An 18,597-nucleotide genomic window follows, 5' to 3' on the forward strand; every position below is an offset into this window, starting at 1 on the left:
AAATAAAGAAATGTTAATTCTGTTCTCAACTAAACAAAAAAAAAAAAAAAAACAGTTTTTATTTCTAAAATATTATGTAGTTTTATAGGAGGAGGTTTCATAGACTTGGCAAATTAATTTTAATTTATTATTTATTTATAATTTTGTAATTAATTTAAAATGAATTAACCTCTGAAGATTGTCGGTACAGACATCCATTGTGGGCGTTATTGGCAGTTTTTCTGAGGCTTTTATATTGTTCATATCGATATCGAAATTATATCGTATCGACCGAAATTAAGAAATATATCGTGATATAAAATTTGGCCATACTGTCCAGCCCTACATGTATGTTTCTGTGTGTGCGTGTGCTTTTGTATGGGAGAGATCAGGAGAAAGAGAGTACGTCATTTCCGCACATAATTAAATGTAATTTTGAGGCAAAAACATGGAAATCATTGGTAATTTTCATCATATTGTTTACTATATTTATTTGCTTCATCAGTCGTTTTTGGTTCTTTTGCTGTTGTAGGGACCCTTGAAATAACTGAAATCATTTGGCGAAGTGATACGGACATGAGGTATTGCGGTCAAGACCTGCCTGGAACTACTTTAGCCATGCATTTCCCTGAAAATAATTGCACACCTATGAATGTCTGTCAGTCAATCAGATTCAAGCATTCAACAGGTGACATATCAAATACGGTTTAAGCCTCTACTCCGTTTCATGTGAGAATACTACATCATCTCAGCACGATTCATTCACAGAACACCATTAGTATTTAGAGTTTTTAAATGATTAGCCTGCATTCTCTGAGCTCATTATGTCCCACACAATATTTAAATTATTCAAAAATATATCACTCTCTGGCCTGAAATTTTGTGATGAAGATTTAATGATTTTGAAAGAAACTCACCATATATATATATATATATATATATATATATATATATATATATATATATATATATATATATATATATATATATATATATTTTTTTTTATATATATAGAAAAGCATCTTATTGAGCACAAACCTTTGAACAGTAGTGTGTGTGCTGGCATGAGATTACTATAATAGAGTCTGTCTGTGTTATGTAAACTCTTCACGTCCTGACCATGTAAATCCTGTAATTCACATGATACATGTATGATTTCTAGTAAGGGATGGGACATAATCCGCAAAGCAATGTTTACATGTAACAAACATCAGTAAAGCACAACCAGATGACCAACCACAAAATGCACTCCCTGAGCCAGTTTCCATTAATCAAACTGAAGGAAGTTATATTAATGAACACAAAATATAGTGCTGATGCAATGTCATGTTTCGGCACAGCCGTAACTTTCTCCGCCAGAATTTCACTGTTCTAATGATAAAACATTTGCACTGATCATCCCACCCTATGACATAATCCTAGTCTAACAAACATCTACACTGCATGTGTCTGTGAACTCTGGCAACGTGTTCTTTTAGGGGAGTATGAGCCTGACTATTGCAACTAAATGCTCAAGGGACTGTACAATGATTGGTTTTCAAGATCTCAAGAAATCAGAAAAATAAGGGTAGAGGAAACATCCTTCAACAGATCTCTGGGCGGGCTAATTGTCAGCCATTTTCAGCGTACCATCTGAAATGCCTGTGTTTTTAACCAAGACAGCTAGATAAACAACATCAGTGAGCCCCAGCTGTGTTGTGCAAGCACGCTGCACTGGGTGGGACTTGATTTTGATTTGGGTCTAGTATAAATCATTGATTTACCATCTATGAATTGTATTGTACATTGTCCATTGTTCATTTGACCCCCTGCATTTCTGTTTCAACCCCAGTGTTATGCCATGCAATAACAATGGCTTTGTAAAACTGCAGCATGGTTGTGGCAGTATTAAACTGGTCCAAAAATAGGGAGGAGGTGGCGGAAGCCAAGCTCACCGTTTCGCTGAGGAGGTCCTCTTCCCATCTGCTGGTTCTTGCCAAAAGGATCCTGTGGGTTTGGGCTCATGGCACTGGTGTGCAGAGCTGAGTCAGAGTTTGTTCTGTGGCAGAAGGAAAGAGGAAGAAAGGAGGAAAACAGCTTGATCAGAGAGCCATCAAAAAAAAAAAAGCCATGCCATGCCAAAATGACCCCTTGCCCTCGTTCATTGCCTACATTACGCAGCTACACATGACAGTACTCTCAAGAGCACTTCACTGTACTCCACTGCTTCCCTCTGCAACACATCCTTTATCAGGTCTGACATTAAAACCATTTTCAGGTGATGGAGAAAAAAAAAACTCTTTTTTCTATTTGTAGAGCAAACATCACTCTACATACAATAATGAGTGTGGAGAAAGGAAAAAACAGATTAGTAGAAATAATGATCCCTGGTTGGGATTAGTTTGGCACAGGGAAATATTAGTTTAACGTAGAATAGCTGTCTGAGTAGAGAAACAGCATCTGTGATTCGCTCGAAATCATTCTGTATGTATAAAGACTTGATCAAGAAACCGTTTTAATCAAATCGGAGGATAACGAGCTGAGAAAAGGGATGACAAGAAGAACAAACAAGAGACAGGTCCAGAGGAGATCTGTGAGAAACTTGAAAGTCAAAGGTCACCTGTTAAGCTGTGATATTAATCTAAATCCAGGGCGTTTCTCTTCAGTCCATGGCGGTTGCTCCCTTCAGAAATGAAAACAGTCACGTGTTAATCACTACTGTACTGAGTCTGTAGCCCTGGCTCAGGGGTTAGTACAGCAGCATGAGCAAGCCAGAGAGACAAAGACAGAAGACAGCGAGTAGGGTGAGAATTCCTCTGAGACACCTTCAGGAAAACATAAACAGAGCCGTAGAAACAGAGCCTATTCCCCCGGGTTAGTCTAGTACTGTGCGCAGCACTGATTTACTGCTTCAATTAGATTGGAGCTGCCACGTCTGGGAGCAAACAAAAGTGCTATCATATCTTCAATGGTCAATGAACCAAAAGAAACATGCAGGCAACACCGCAGCAGAGCAACCACACTGGGCAATCAGGATATAGACTCAACCGAATACACAAATACATATTACTGGCCACAAATGCAATGGACTAAAATTAAAACCTTAATATTTACGACCGCCACGCAATTCAGAGACAACTTCTAAAGGAAATGCAACCAGAACCTGACCGTTGAACTTGCTTTCGCAGCTCCTGGGCATTGCTATGTGTCTAGGTGGTTGCTAAGTGGTTTCTTTTCTGTCCCAAGACAAAACCGATGCTACCCTCTCTGAAATTCTGGTCCTTTAGTTCAAATGGTAAAGCGTGCTTTTAAATTTTTTTTTTTGAATAGTTAATATTTAGTTTTGAAATTGATAATTAACAGTAAAGGCATTTGGCATGTTACTGATCTTCTTATTCATCAAACAAAACAAAGAAAAGTATCTAAAACATATATTACTGTTTTCAACATTGATAATAAGAAAAGTTTCTTGATTGCCAAATCAGCATATTAAAATGATTTCTGAAGGACCACGGGACACTGAAAATTTAGAAGCAATCACTTGAAAATATATAAAAATACGGTTTTGACAATATTTTTGATCAAATAAATGAAGAGTTGAAAAATCTTCCAGACCTTAAACTTTTAAACTGATGTGTATAGGAAGCGTATAAAACACTTCTATCTGTAACAACTGATATAATAACTCAGCTGTGCCATTACTCATGGCGAGTAATAACATATGGCAAGTGTATGAAAGAGCACAAAACAAGACGTGTGCACAATGTAGATGCACAAGCAGTCCAGCAGATGTTGCCTGTGCACACTACTGTCTGCCAAAACATAGAAGCTGGTTCCCACTAAGAAGGTTAACATATTCCTATCACCAAGACAATAAAAATAAATAATAAACAGATTTCCTGCAGCCTGCCCAACTGCTAAGAAGAGGCTACAGTATGCCAGACCACACCGGGGTGATGTAATGCTCCACCGATATACTGCAGCCTGTGCAGGAAAAGATACTCCTTGTAACAACAGAAAGTGGCCTTCCTTCACTTTCCCTGAGAGCTGGTCTGCGCCCCTGCTTTGAAGTGTATTAGGACTTAGCTGCACATGCAATATAGAGCACTAAAGTCAGTGCCTGTCTGTAAATCAGAATGTCTGTAAATAACAGCAATATCTGTACATTAAACACTTAAATAAAAATTTTTTTAAAAAAACTTTTAGACCTAATTTTAAGATTTGTGTATTTTAATTGCATATACGATCTCCCTCCATTTTGAACTACACTAATAAATTTAACACTTTGATGCATTTTCGGTTGTTCATAAATGTTTATAACTTGATCATTAGCTATTTGCACAATTAGATTTTAAGGCTTAAAATCATATTTTCAAAATGCACCCATTACGACTGTTTGTTCGTGGCAAAACCTTCTGCAGTTTTTAAATGTTTATTACTGCATAAAATTAATTAAAATAGATGTTTAATCTTATAAAGTTGATTTTTCCTTTTGATCTTTTGCATTTTGTGTTTTTCAGTTGAATAAAAGACCATCTTCCCCTATATATTTTATAATTGAGAATTTCTTATAAAAACATTTTTAAAAGTCTAAAAATCTTGTCCCGTGTCGTTCTTGTGAACCCAGTCTCGTGTCTCGTTTCGTCTAGTGGGATAAGTGTCTCATCTGTAATAGTCAATGGCTAACAGCAACTGTTTGGTTACCAACATTCGTTTACCAAACACTCATTCATTCCCTGTACCCCTGAACTATCCTAAAACTGTCTTGGTAAAAGTTGCTAGAAAAGGATTCATAAACAGATTGTTATTTAAAGCTGTCCTGTGGCCAGAGACAATGTGAAAAACAGATGTTTTTAAACTGGCATCAGGCGGACCACCAAAAACGGAGAGATTCTTCAATGAAAGCCTATCGATGTTTAATCACACTTGAGTGAAGACGAATGCCTTTCTAGAAAACCTCCCAGAGGAAGTCTCGTCTGGGAAGAGCAGCGGCTCCGATCCAGGATTGGAGAGCGTGGGACTAAGAGGACAGCACTGACCCGAGCTCTGACCCAGTCCAGCTGAGCTCCACAGGGAAACATATGGATGTTGCCTAGGATTCAGAACCAGGCCTGTTTACCCAAACACCAGAGGGACAGCTGTACCCCGGGGAGAGCAGAACCTGTAAGTATCATAGTAGCATCGTCCCTACAGACGCAACTGAGCTCTGGGGCACTGGCTAAAAACACAGACATTAAGATTGTACACCATATTAATATTTGTACTGGACATGAGCATATGCTGTGATAAAAATTGGTCAAAGAAAAAAAAATGTTAAAAGGAATGAACGATAAAAATCTCCAAAACACTTTATATTAATGTTACAGTATTAGTCGTTCTTCTTCTTTTTTTTTTTTTTTTTTTATGCCAACAACATCTTTTTATTGGCAACATACTACCTTAGTCCTCACATTTCCTTTTCTGGTGGTAGATCTGAGGCCCTGTGAACTGAACACAAAACACATCTGCCGCCCCTACGCCAGGTTTTTGTGTGATTAAGCAACAGAAATCCGCACTGGTCGCACCAAATTCTGTGGTAAATGGACAGAAAGGGTTAATGAGCTGCGTTGACGCCCTTTTCAGCTCATTAACCCGTACGCAGTGTGTACTGTGGTAAGTAATGCATCACAGATGTGTTGAGAGAGCTGTAAACAGTTTCTCGAGGGCATACATTAGGATGAGACTCTAGTAAAGCAGGACGATCTTCCTCTGCCGCCCACTGCACTACAGTACCTTGAAAAGTTTTAGGCGCTTGTGTAAAAATCTAGTTTATTAACTGAACTGAATCAACATTTGGTGCGACTACCCTTTGCATTTAAAAAAGGGTTGCAAACCTCAGAATATACGACTCGTACATTAAGTCTAACCTCTTGAGGACAGTTTCTGAAGGTTAAACATACACTAACATTGGAAAGAAAAAAAAATCTATAATTTTTAAGGCCCTATTATATACTCTTGTCATGCAAAGTCCCACTGAACCTTCAAGAGCACTGCCCCTAAAACCATAATGATAGATTTGTTGCCAACTGGCTTTGATTTCTCCCTTGAGCAAAGCACTAACTAGTTCCCTATGCCCCTTCTTTACATGCATTAAAGCATCACAAACATCCAAGCAGACGTCCCCTTAAGCCATTTTACAACTGCACAAACCAAACCGTAGTGAATCAGCAGATTTTCTGTGACATGTCACACTGTCAGACTTCACAAACACCACCAGCATTATTAAAAATGCCAAAATCATTCGTGATCACGCTCTGAAACCTCCTCAATCTAGCTTAACCTCTAACGTCACCGCAGACAGAAAACATCTGTTCGGCCCTTTGTTTGAGATGATATTAGAGCACAAGATCCCAAAAGCAGCACACCCACAATTCAATCACATATGTCTGTGCATGGTCAAATGGGCACACGGAATAAAACAAAAACAAACCAAAACATGGACTACGGTCATTAGCGAATGCTAATCTGGTCCAGAGCAAAGAAGGAGGGGGCTTACAAACACGCTGAGCTCACGATCTGTTCTGGGGGAGGAGGGGGTGGCGGCTCTGAGGGGTGTCTAGCAAAAGATCTGGCAGGTTTAGTTAGTGCTGTGTACACAGAGAAGAGATTTGAGGAATAGCTGAACGTTCATCCTTGAGGAAGGAAAAGAGACGGTTAGAATCAGAGAGAAATGCTGTGGTTAGTATTCAGGCTTCACCAGGACACAGTCTGACACACAATGACAACTTCCTGAAGATAAGAGGAAAACTGGATTTAATTAAAAAGGTTTAACAAGAAAGCAATGTAAAATGAGATCAGAAATATACATTGTAGTGGTGAAGATCTATCTGTGCTTGATCCTCTGAATGCTATATTTCATAATTCATGGGATGCCTCTGAGACAGCCCTTGAAGTGGAGTCAACCGCTCACTGTTTATGCATTTATAATGAAGCTCTAAAGTTGGCCTAAGATCATATATTCAGCTAAACTTCACATGAGAGTATTATCCTCTGCTGCCCTCATCTCTGCTTCTATACATAACCAGTCAGAAGTTTGCAATAATTGCAATGTTTCTGTAAAGTTTTTTAATATTTATGCTCACCAAGGCTGCATTAATTTGATAAAAAATAATGTAAAAAAACATGATATTGTGAAATATTATATTTTAAAATAAATTCTAATTGTACTTGAATTTAATCCTGTTATGGCAACAATGTCATCAGTTTTCAGTGTCACCCGATCCTTCAGAAATTTGATTTGGTGCTCAGTTATGATCAATTATAATTGATCCCAAGTTATCAATTAATACTGGTTCTTATCGATGTTAAAACTGCTGCTTAATATTTATGGTGTTTTTTTTTTGATGAATAGAAAGATCAAAAGGAAAGGGAATCTTTTTAAACATTATAAATGTCACTTTTGATCGATTTAGTGCAGCCTTGCTGAATAAAAGCATTGTTCTCGATTGTTTCTTTATCTTGCTAACCTCAAACTTTTGAATGCTAGTGTATCACGATTTCCATGTATTAAGCAGCTAAAACAGTTTTTAACATTATTAATATGAAGAAATGTTTCTTGAGCAGCAAAACAGCATATTAGAATTATTTCTGAAATATCATTTGACACTGAAAAGTGTGCCGTCATTCATTCATCCAGCTTTGCCATCACAGCAATAAACAACTTTTTATTCACAATACATTTATTTACAATAAATTACAATAAATGCAGCCTTGATGAGCCTCAGAGACCTCTTTCAAAAACATTACAGAATCTTAATTATTTTAGTCAAATTTTGATGTTTAATTTCACATTTCAATCTAAAAGCAATAAAGTTCATAAGATAAAGCGCTGGATCTAGTATGTAGTGAGCCGCTCTATGGCATATGGCTGTCACAGCAGTGTTTCGCCACAGTGGGAATAGTTGGCTGTGATAAAACTGATCAGGCCAGCCAGTGTTCAGGTGTAAACAATGCCACAGGGCGAGGACTCTGAAAGTTTTACAAGTCGCAGAGTCAACATGGAGACTGAAGCAGATTGTAGGAAAGAAGGCATTCTGGCCATCAGCCAAGCCTGCATTCAAAACACGACTATGATGAGGAGAAGCTTCCTTAAGCCTTTTATTACTGGCTGCAATTCACTCCTCTGTAAACAAATGAGGAAAACCGTCCAATGGTTACGCCTCACCGCAGCTGAACCGAGAAGGGTGACATTTGTGCAGGGCAAACGTGTGAGCGTATGTGGTCAGAGAAAGAGTTTTTCATTTTCCTAAGAGCTGAGAACGGCTAAATGGTGTGCGTATGTCTCTTTTGTTTTACCTAACCATTTTCCAGTGTTATCTATCATCACTGCGGATGTGGATTTTCCACATGCTAGCAAAACAAATGTGTCATTACTGTTTTCTTTTCAGGCATCTGTGGGGATAGCCTATGCAAATGCAAAACACACATTAACACTCCCTCTAATGTGGCATGATCTCTCAACACCACTTGATGTCACTGCGATGGCTTCATTTCAAGATAACATAATCTTGCACTCTGCCCTGCAACTCACAGCAGATATAATCAAATACTGCTTGAAGTAGAATGTAACAATGTATGTAATGAATGCACAGATGCATATTTGTTTGCGGTGGATTGTATGTGTGTAGGACTATATTGGTCCTAATAGTTTTAAGGTCAGGACTCACCTTCTCCAGCTGTTGTCAGGGGGAGGAGATAGGTACATCGTTCCATATGGAGAGCTCTCAGCGTAGTCCAGTCAAGGAAATTCTCCAAAGCTTTCACAAGTAATGTCACAATCACATATGCTTCAAAAAAAAAAAAATTCAAGATCATTTTCCACCCTTCATCTAGTTTAAATGTTTTATGGTATTTTTATATTGGAAAGAAATATTTAGAATTTTTATTAAAGGGGTCTTGAACTTAGAAATCTAATTTCCCTTGATCTTTTGACAATATAACATGTCAATGTGCTATAAAAACATCCTGTAAGTTTCAAAACTCAAAGCTTTCTTGTTAAGTTTTAAAACGGCTTGTATTGAAACCAAGATTTATAATGTGCCACTTTATGAGAAGATCAACACCTGCTTCTACAGCACTGCCTCTTTAGCCCCGCCCACTGATACAAGCTTGTAGTAGAGAGGAAATACTAGAGACGCATACACAGGGTTACTTCATCAACAGAACCATACAGATGACATTATAAGATTATAAAACACTGTGCAGTGCAAGTTGGGGAAAATGGTCTTCAATTGCCTCCTTGTGATCCTTGTGAGATCTACATAGGATGCGATTGTTGTGTCATGTTGTGTCACATCCAGTGTAGACAGAATCACAGATTATAATGGGTTCTACGTCTAGTCATGTTGCGCCGCTCATGTCTGGTGTAAACAAAGGGTAAAATTAGCAAAGAGCACCAGATCGCATCAGTGAAACCCTGTTTGTTTGTTTGCTTTACTTTGCTGCGGATTAATTTTTAATCAAGACAGTATGATGCAGGCTATTCAGAGAGACTGAAAGTAAACTAGGATGTAGCACTGAGTCTGACTAGAATGGATCCAACAGTAATGTAGCAACAGAAGTGCGAGTAAACGTGTTTTTACCACTATTGCATAGTCTGTTCCAGACCGTGATGTATACGGATTATTTATGTTTTTAACCCAAATGACCCATGAGCACGTATATATAAATATGTATATATATATATATATATATATGTATATATATATATATATATATATATATATATATATATATATATATATATATATATATATATATATATATATATATATATATAGATAGATAAAAATATTCACACTAACTTTATAAGGGAACTTCAGACAACATTATAAAATATATCTTTTTTTAATGCAGTTCACGAGCCCTTTAAATGTTGTTTTTATTCAAGCATTCATTTGAAATATAAATCTTTTGTAAAATTATAAATGTCTTTACTGTCACTTTTGATTAAAGCATCCTTGCTGAACAAAGGTACTAACTTTAAAACAAAACTAAATCTTATTGATTCCAAACACAACTGATTTGAATCACTATTTTGCAGCTTAGTTACCATAGATTAATACGTCTTTTCAGACTGAAGAAGGATCATGCTTTCATATTGCAAACACTTGGATCTTATTTGATTTCTCATGATACAACCCCTTAAAAAACTTCCTTGTGCGGTCCAAATCACCTCAACACTCTAACAAAAGTTACAGGAATTATGGGAGAAAAAAAACAAAAAAAACAGCCCAGCTGAAGAACTCCTTGAGTAAACATTGTTTCTTCAACTGAGGCCGATGTTGACAATGCTGCCTCGTCATGTCCATCTGTGCCAAGACTCTCACTTCCAAACGGGGGAGGGGTGGATTTACAAGACAGAAAGCAGGACAGTCTTTTCAACATCTGCTAAGGCCTGGAAAACTTAGTCATCAGTTCTGCTGCAGTAATAAGAGACTGAGCTCTTCAAGCCAATCTTTCAACCACCAGCCCACCCCGTGACCCTAACCATGATGATACAACACAGAACATCCAACCAATGAGCAGCCAAAGCCAGGCCAAAGAAAAACCATCTTAGGCCACCTCATTCAAACACACTCTAGTTAGACTGTACGCAGCGATAACTGCCATCAAATGTATGAAATTCCTGGCGTGACATTGTGTGAATTCTGTTGTTGATCTGTGGCCTGGAGAGGAGGAAAGCGATGATGACACTAGCCAGACGGCTTGGATTACGAGGGATCCTTTCTCAGATCTAATTAGCCTGTGGCTGCTGAAGCGGTGTGGAGAGACAGGGTGGCTGTGACAGCACCTTCGTCTCAGAAGCTCCAGGATGGCGTGGGTGAGCTAACCTTTTCGCTCTGACATTTCACACTCGACCCACACCGCTCGTTCTCCAATTGGACATCATTCCAGAAATACAGACAAAGCAAGATCAAGGCATCTGGCATGATATATGCGGCGCAAAGGCAACTACATGGGTTAGGAGGAAGTTGGTTAGAGTTAGGTTTGGCAAAGTGAGCCTGTGTGAGAGTCATGTCTTGGCAGACATAGCTGAATTGATGAGAGCAAAACATGCCAACACTGTTAGGGACATCTGGCACTGAAAGGAAAAAAATCTGATATATTCTCTCACTCAGCAGAATTAGAAAATGCTTTAGACATGAAGAGAAAAGCCTAGTGACCGAAAGTTTATTTAGAGAGCCTCTGTTTATTTCGATTGAATGCAGATTGCAATTTATAGGAATATATATAACTCTAACCAACTTCCTCCTAACCCATGTAGTTGCCTTTGCGCCGCATATATCACGCCAGATGCCTTGATCTTGCTTTGTCTGTATTTCTGGAATGATGTCCAATTGGAGAACGAGCGGTGTGGGTCGAGTGCATATATATGTGTGTGTGTGTGTGTGTGTGTGTGTGCATGTATATTTAAGAAAATGTGTGTAGCATATGGCTATAAAAAAAACCTGTAATCATATTGCAAGTGCATTGTACGTGGGTTTCATGGTGTTGCCATTTGGCTGCCAAGGTGTTCTGAGGGGGCCAGTGTTATTTTAGTATTATTTATTAGAGCCTGACCGATATGGGTTTTTTGGGGCCGATACAGATATTAGGTAGTAAAAATAAAAAATGATATTCATTGTGTATGTTATAGCACAGTACCAGTCAAAAGTTTTGACACTTTCCCAATCGTGTGTCCAACCATTTGACTGGTACTATATATAGAATACAGTATAGGCTTGCCGTGATAGACGGTGCTGATGGTGATACCGGTGTTAAGCTGTGACACCGGTTATGTCACTTGCCCACCATGGCACTGACCCCCACTGTTGTTTAGATTTCTTTATAGTTTTAAAAATCATTTAGTTCAGTAAAAGAACAGACACTACAATTAAAAACAGAACACGGCTGCTCAATGCAGCGTGCTAAACGACAGTCGCATCACAGTTCACATTTATTTTCTCCAGTGAGGAGAGTGAGCTGAGCTGACTGACAAGAAGAGTGAGGCGAGACAGACAAGACCATGGCAAATGATTTAGTTTCCAGACGATCTTCAAAAGTGCCTGGTTGGTAACATTTGGGATTTTGAAAACTTTAGGACTTTTGCCATTTATCTAAGATGATTCTGGAAGTTTTTTTGAACATTCGTTTCTTATTTAGTTACATTCAATATTAGTGTTTTTGATAATGTATATAAATTTGCATCTGCATCCTAACTCAAGCTACTACTGTCAATTCAAGCTACTTTAAACGTGCATTTCTAAGATACTACAAAATGTAATATTATTATTATTATTATTGCAGGCTGCACTGCAAACTGTTCTGAGGATACGTTTCATGATTTGAAACAATATCACTCATTAAAACATGCAGAAACTAAGAAATTCTTTTTTTCTATTAAGATATTTATTTTGTGAAGGAAAAATGACTCGAAAAGTCTAAAGAATTTAAAAGAGATTGTCATGTTCTGACCGTAAAGAGTAGTTGAAACCCAGTCTGGTTTCTACAACACTAACTTGAGTGCAAAAATCTGCCTTTAAAACTGAAAGAAATAAAGATTCGAAATTTACTGTGAAAATTATCAATATCGACTGACATTAAAAATTTTTGCGTGAAAATTTTTGGGCCATATCGCCCAGCAGTACTAACAAGTGACTGAAGACTGAGTGGGAATTGAACAACATCAATATGGACTCTTTACCACATCAAATGACTGAGTGTTAGTAAGCCTTCTTATTTACAGGCACGAAACACATGCTGAACTGAAAGCAACAACAAAAACCTGAATGCTCTGAGCCTAAAGCAAAGACCTTTGAAGACGATATCAACCCATTAAACTAATTTTCAGAATTACAGAGACAACTAGAAACAAGTGTTTATGAGAACAATCCAAAATCACAAACACACAACGAGATGTAGAAAAAAAAAAAAAAAAAAACCTAATCTGAGACTCTGAAGGAACCCATGAGAATAAACCAGAATATCTTCATCTCTTGGGGAGGGAGTGGTTCAATTCACAGAACAGAGCTGTGGCTGCCAGAGTTCTGACAAACAGGTCTTGCAGTTTTTAGCATGACTGCGGTCACAAACGCCTTCTCCCCGCTCACAGAAGAAGGGCGGCCGTGGCACACCGTGTGGAATTACTTTGAACCCATCATTCAAAGTGCTTACGTAACTCAACTCTGCCACACTTTTTTTCTTCTGTCTCCCTCACGCTGCCTTTGTTGTCTCTCCGTATGGCACGGCATCAGAGCAAGTGGACCATTCACAAACTATCCCAATAGTAAAGACTACGGAGTAGCTTCTTACTCTGGTACTAGATAATTCAAAACCTCTGGGTGGCTTCAAAAGATTGAATATGAAATCAAAACTAGATCTGCGGAAGACTGTTCACGCCTTCCACTTTTTCAAAACACTATGGCAACTCAGAAGGCATTGGGGCCTTTTTATTTTTTATTTAATCTTTAGCGCAAGCTCAATCTGCGGACAGAAATGATCTTTGAGCCCACAGACCATTAAGCTTACAGACAACCACTGAAAAATTGATGAAAGAAATCCATCAACTACACAACCGAGGAGGATAAAAAGACCGGCCGGGCCGGCATATCCAGTGATTTCACCAACCTGCGTGCTGAATGAATGCAGAACTAGCGGCAGAATGTGCAATACACACTAATGAGGACACCAGAGGACTGATATCCAGTTCTCACAGGAAGAAAAACAACAAACATAAGCGGGGAGAAACAGCAGGTTATTTCAGTTACCCACTCATTTACACCCACGGTGCAGCAGTGGGAATATTAATACATAAAGGATCATCACACACCCTGAAGCCTCAAAAAAGCTGCCCACATGAGCAAAGGTCAACATGTATGACACATGCAACATTGTGTGAAATTCTGCATCTACTAGTGTAAGCGAAGACCCTCACAGATCACTTTTTTGCCTCTACAAAGCTCTTTACACTAGTGAACTTAAAGGATATCTGCCGCCCGTGCTTGTCAATGGGCCTGCGGTGCGGTGAGTTGATCCGATTGCGGTCTCGATGGACCCTCTCCACCAGACCATGGTGTCTGGTCCCTCGCACAGAGTCCAGTCCGGAGGGAAATGTCCCCTGTAGAGAAACACCTTCTTGGTTAACATTTTCTTCACAAATGCAGGAATCTGTCAGAAATGACTTAAACTATGACGTAAAAATGGATAGTGAAAGACATCAGAGCGTCCATATTGCATGATTGAAAAAACACACAACCATATTCAGACAAAAAACACACATGATTTTCCAAAGTGCCACCATTAGCTTATGTTCCCAGGTGAATTCACTCTACTGCGAAGTGCTTTTACCTCTCTGGGTTTGGTTTCTCATGGCAGACAAAAAGTAGGGATCACTGCTCTGTCTCAAGGAAGCTTTATACACAGCAACAAGAGCGGTTTCACCTGAAGGCATACAACACTGCTCTCCATAGGGGATAGACACAGATACAGTTCTTCAGCTCTTGAGAGGGCACCGCTGTATCAGGTGTACTTGTGGGGAAAGCCGTGTACTGAAGGAGTTAGGTGAAGTAAGGGCAGACTAAGAGGTTGGGACAAATACCCTCTTTGTTTTTTAAGGAGAAGGTTTGCAATTACCATCTTCTGACATTGTTTTTTCTGAGGGTAGCAAAACAGAGTATATGGCTGGGGCTTATCTTCTCCTAAATGAACATGACTTGCTAGACAGATTTAGTAGACTAAGATAAGTGGATGAAGGGCAACTCGGGTACCTGGAAATCAGTGCTGGCATTGCCTATTTGGTTGACGTTGGGCAGCGAGCCACCGTAGTACTGTGCCCGGTTCTGAGAGAGCTGGAGCTGCTGGATCTTCTGGAACTGCACCTTTAATCAAGAGGAAGACACAGTGAATGCATTGGAAAAAGAAAGAAAGACAGAGAGACAGTCTGCAGAGGCGCTTTAGTTGTTTTTGTAACTTATGTGTTTAACTAAGACAGAAATTCTTGGAAATGGGTTTGGTTTTAAGCGTACTTCTGAGCCCAAGCTGGAGGACAGTGTGGATTTTGTTGTGCAGCAAGGGTAAACAATGAAAATTATCCATTCTGATCAGGCACAAGCAAATCAGTAGGCGTTCCTTCCTCCCACTAACCAAAGGACAAAATTTGAATCTCAAAGACTGACCTCATTTAGTGATATCAATGGGTTACTACACATAAGCTCAAGTCTATTTTTCTTTAATCCAGCACACTGACATTTTTTAAGCCAGAGCACAAAACCTTAGCTACATACTGCTTAGTTGTAAGGCTTCATAGTTTTGGCAAACACACACACACACGCACACACACACACCTGGCATCATCTGAATTATATTGCAGTTGTTTTGACAGATATTGAAATTGCAATTCAAGAACTATCTCACATTGTTGAAATAAAATAAGCATAAAGACAAAAAATGACATTCAAATAAAAACAAGGTAGGCAAAATCTACATACTCGCAAGAAATTATTGCAAGGTCAAAAAGAAATGTAACATGAAAGATATGCATGGATTAGTTGCTCACAGTTAGATCAATAACGTGATCGTAGTGGAATTTCACTTTGACTTTAAGGGTGTTCACACTTCTCTTTGAAAAAAAAAGTCTTAACTTTCAGAGCTCTCTCACTGACTCAAAAGTGAACTAAGACAAAAAGAACCTTCACTTGTGAGTGGAATTTTGGTTCTTTTGGTTGTACAAAGGGTCTCAGTGTACTCTTCACTCACAATTAAGTCTAATGCAGTCAAGTTGGAAATTTATGTAACTGTGCCTTTTCCACTTAAACTGTAAAAAAAACACACAAGGTTCACAAAAACACAGCATGTGATGTCTTAAGTGAATGTAAACGGTTGGGAGAAAATCAGACGTGCTTCATTAAGATTTTAAAATGTCTGTGTCATTAATATTAATTAAATAACAAAACTGAAGAACTGTATTCTTAATACATACAGCGAAGATAATTTGGTTATTTAATTTCTTACTTGAATGCTGCTGTTAAATAAACCTACAGTATCTTTAAAAAAATTACAAGTAATTTATTAAATTTGTATCTTTCTTGTATTGCATTTGTTAAAAAAAAAAATTGCCAACAAGCTTTAGTTACAATAAACCATAATTTTCTGCTAGTGTGGGACAGGCAGTATTAGAGGAAGTGTTTGATTGGACAAGAATCTGTGAAGTGCATGATGCGTTTCCTAATAATTTAAAAAGCTTTACTTCTGTGAACAGCACAGTCCTATTTAGATGAGAGAAACACATTCATATATCATGCTTTGCCCATACTGGCCTCTACTTGCATTCCTCACTCTATATTATCATGATTAAAAAGATTGGTCATAAAACAATAACACAACACAAAATATTAGCTCACTCACATTGCTCAGTTTAAAAGCACTAAGAAAAATGTCACTTCAAACCATTGCTGACGCTGTTCCAGGCAGACAGCTTGTTAACAAACAAGCACGGATCCTCGCTCTCAGCACACACTCAGGGGTCATGGAGAGTCACGTCGAGCCTTTCAATGTACGCCGGTATCAAAACAATGGCACCCCAGCTGTGGAGCCGCACCAAGCTGCTTAGTGAAGCAGAGGATTTCCCTGGGGCAGCTTGGTTAAGCTTATGCTTTTCCTCTCCTGTCAACATCACCCATTGTTAGTTTTACTACAACCTCCAAAGTTTTCTATTATTTTACATTAAAATTCAACTAAACATTGAGAGTTCTTTAATGCCCTTGTTCAACTTTTTCTATATGCAGCAGTGCATTCAATTCTCAGTTTTAGTTTTTATTGTTTATTTTTACCAATAAATGTGTGAAAGCCTAAAAATCTGTGCTGATCTCTAAAGATAACAGAGACTCCTTGATCCACTACGACTTGCAAAGTCTGGACATGCCAATAGACAGGCAGCACACCAGCAGCTGGATGACTTCCTGCATGCAAACATGCAGTGGGCTTATAGACAACAAGTGTTTTAATGGACGAGTTGTGTTTACACTACTGAAAATGGAAAGAGTCACCACCACTCTTGTTTCTATAAGTAGACGATCAAATGACGTACCCGATTCTGAACCATTCGCGCTTTAAAAAAACTGCTTAACCAAATTAAAAGAGAAGTCAAATGATCCCTTCGATGACACCAGCTTAAATGTGCAGACACCATAAACATTAACAATTAACAATAAACAATTAAGTCCTTGTGGGTTCTTCACGTCCTCGAAAAGATTAAAGTGTAAACACTGAGGCATTGCTGTTTTTCATTGGAGTGGCTCAAGTAAAATCAAACATAATGAAATGTGATCACTTTGAGGAGCCAGAAATATTGTTAGTCATTTCATTTCAACTGGATAGTTCTGACAGATGTTTCTGCTTCTTTTGGGATTAATGCCACATAGGCAACAGTAAACATTCATTTCATTTGTGGATCATTGCTAACATTTGTTTTTTTCTTCTGTTAAGCATAATTCTCACAACAATCAGTATTTGGCTGTGAGCTCTGCACACAGAAACATTCAGAATTATGGATGTAGAACTAAGCATTTAGTGAGTAGTGACAGATCACTATGTTTAAAAATGTGTACAATTCAAGAAATGTTCTTTTAAATCACAAACTTGCTTATTTTTAACATCTCTGAAATGCAGGAAATTTTCCTCCAGGGCTCATTCTATTGTCAAGGCAGATTGTTTTATAAAGAAGTATGACTTTATACTCTGAAAATAAATATAACCCAACCACATGTTCTAGTGCCCTAGAAGAGAAGGCAGCCAAATCATGAACTGGCGGATCACATTCATTCATCCCCGCCTACAGGCTCCACACAGAGACAGAGTGCAGTCTGAGGCCGAGCGGATTTCTGCTAAAACATTTCCTATTGGTGAGAGACCTAGAGTTACCCGACTAGTGCTGTGTGCTTTGACCAGAAATGTGTATCAAGGTGTTTTTTTGTTTGATTTTTTTTTTTGGGGGGGGGGGGGGGTTCACAGTTCATCACGTTTTATTGGTTTGTTTTGTTTTCTTTTGACCGAGCCTTTATGAGAATCAGAATGCATGAAACAGTTGCAGAACCACTGCATTTTAATTACGATCTAAACTAAATTCTACATAGAGCATAATCAGATTTTGATGTAAATTTGATAATTAAACAATTTAAAGCTTGCTACATAAAACATGCATGAAAAAGAAAACAAAAAAAATAAAGAAAATGCAAATTCACTCTCTGACTGCAGGTGACGCTTATACAGCGTTCCCTTGGTTACCGCTGTAAACAAAGCAGTGCTTATAATCACTACTTTAATATGTATTACACAGAGGAAAGATGAAAAAAAAAAAAACATCTAAACTTTTCTGAATACAGTCAGTTCCTCTCAGAGATATATTTATTTAAACCCACACTGCAAATCAATATTTAGGATTTTCATGCAATATTTTTGTGATTCGTGGACAAACAGCTGCTTGTGACTGCTAACTGTTATAGTATTTTCTCCTCTTTATGTTGTGACCTCTGCCAAGTAGATTATGAGATGCAATCCTCATTGTTTTTTTTATCATTATTGTTTTGTTTTTATTCATCCATTATTCTTGCATTACATGGCTTT

At 38.2% G+C, this 18,597-nt stretch overlaps 1 protein-coding gene across 8 annotated transcripts in view; it reads right to left on the minus strand.

Moving 5' to 3' along the window:
- The window catches only part of LOC113051357 (CREB-regulated transcription coactivator 3-like), a 42,727-nt gene that overhangs the window by 13,852 nt on the left and 10,278 nt on the right, over positions 1-18,597 (minus strand). For 5 of the 8 annotated variants that reach the window (XM_026215025.1, XM_026215024.1, XM_026215023.1 and 2 more), the window contains 5 exons: positions 14,745-14,855; positions 13,967-14,095; positions 8,664-8,725; positions 2,579-2,641; positions 1,914-2,017 (listed from right to left, as the gene is read on the minus strand). In XM_026215025.1, the coding sequence (XP_026070810.1) occupies positions 1,914-2,017; positions 2,579-2,641; positions 8,664-8,725; positions 13,967-14,095; positions 14,745-14,855 (469 nt within the window). Of the gene's footprint in view, positions 1-1,913; positions 2,018-2,578; positions 2,642-8,663; positions 8,784-9,059; positions 9,628-13,966; positions 14,096-14,744; positions 14,856-18,597 lie in introns of those variants that run through there. The other 3 variants (XM_026215028.1, XM_026215026.1, XM_026215027.1) reach the window with 2 other exon arrangements.

This window comes from Carassius auratus, chromosome 32 (assembly GCF_003368295.1).
Source record: "Carassius auratus strain Wakin chromosome 32, ASM336829v1, whole genome shotgun sequence".
NCBI classification, from domain to species: domain Eukaryota; kingdom Metazoa; phylum Chordata; class Actinopteri; order Cypriniformes; family Cyprinidae; genus Carassius; species Carassius auratus.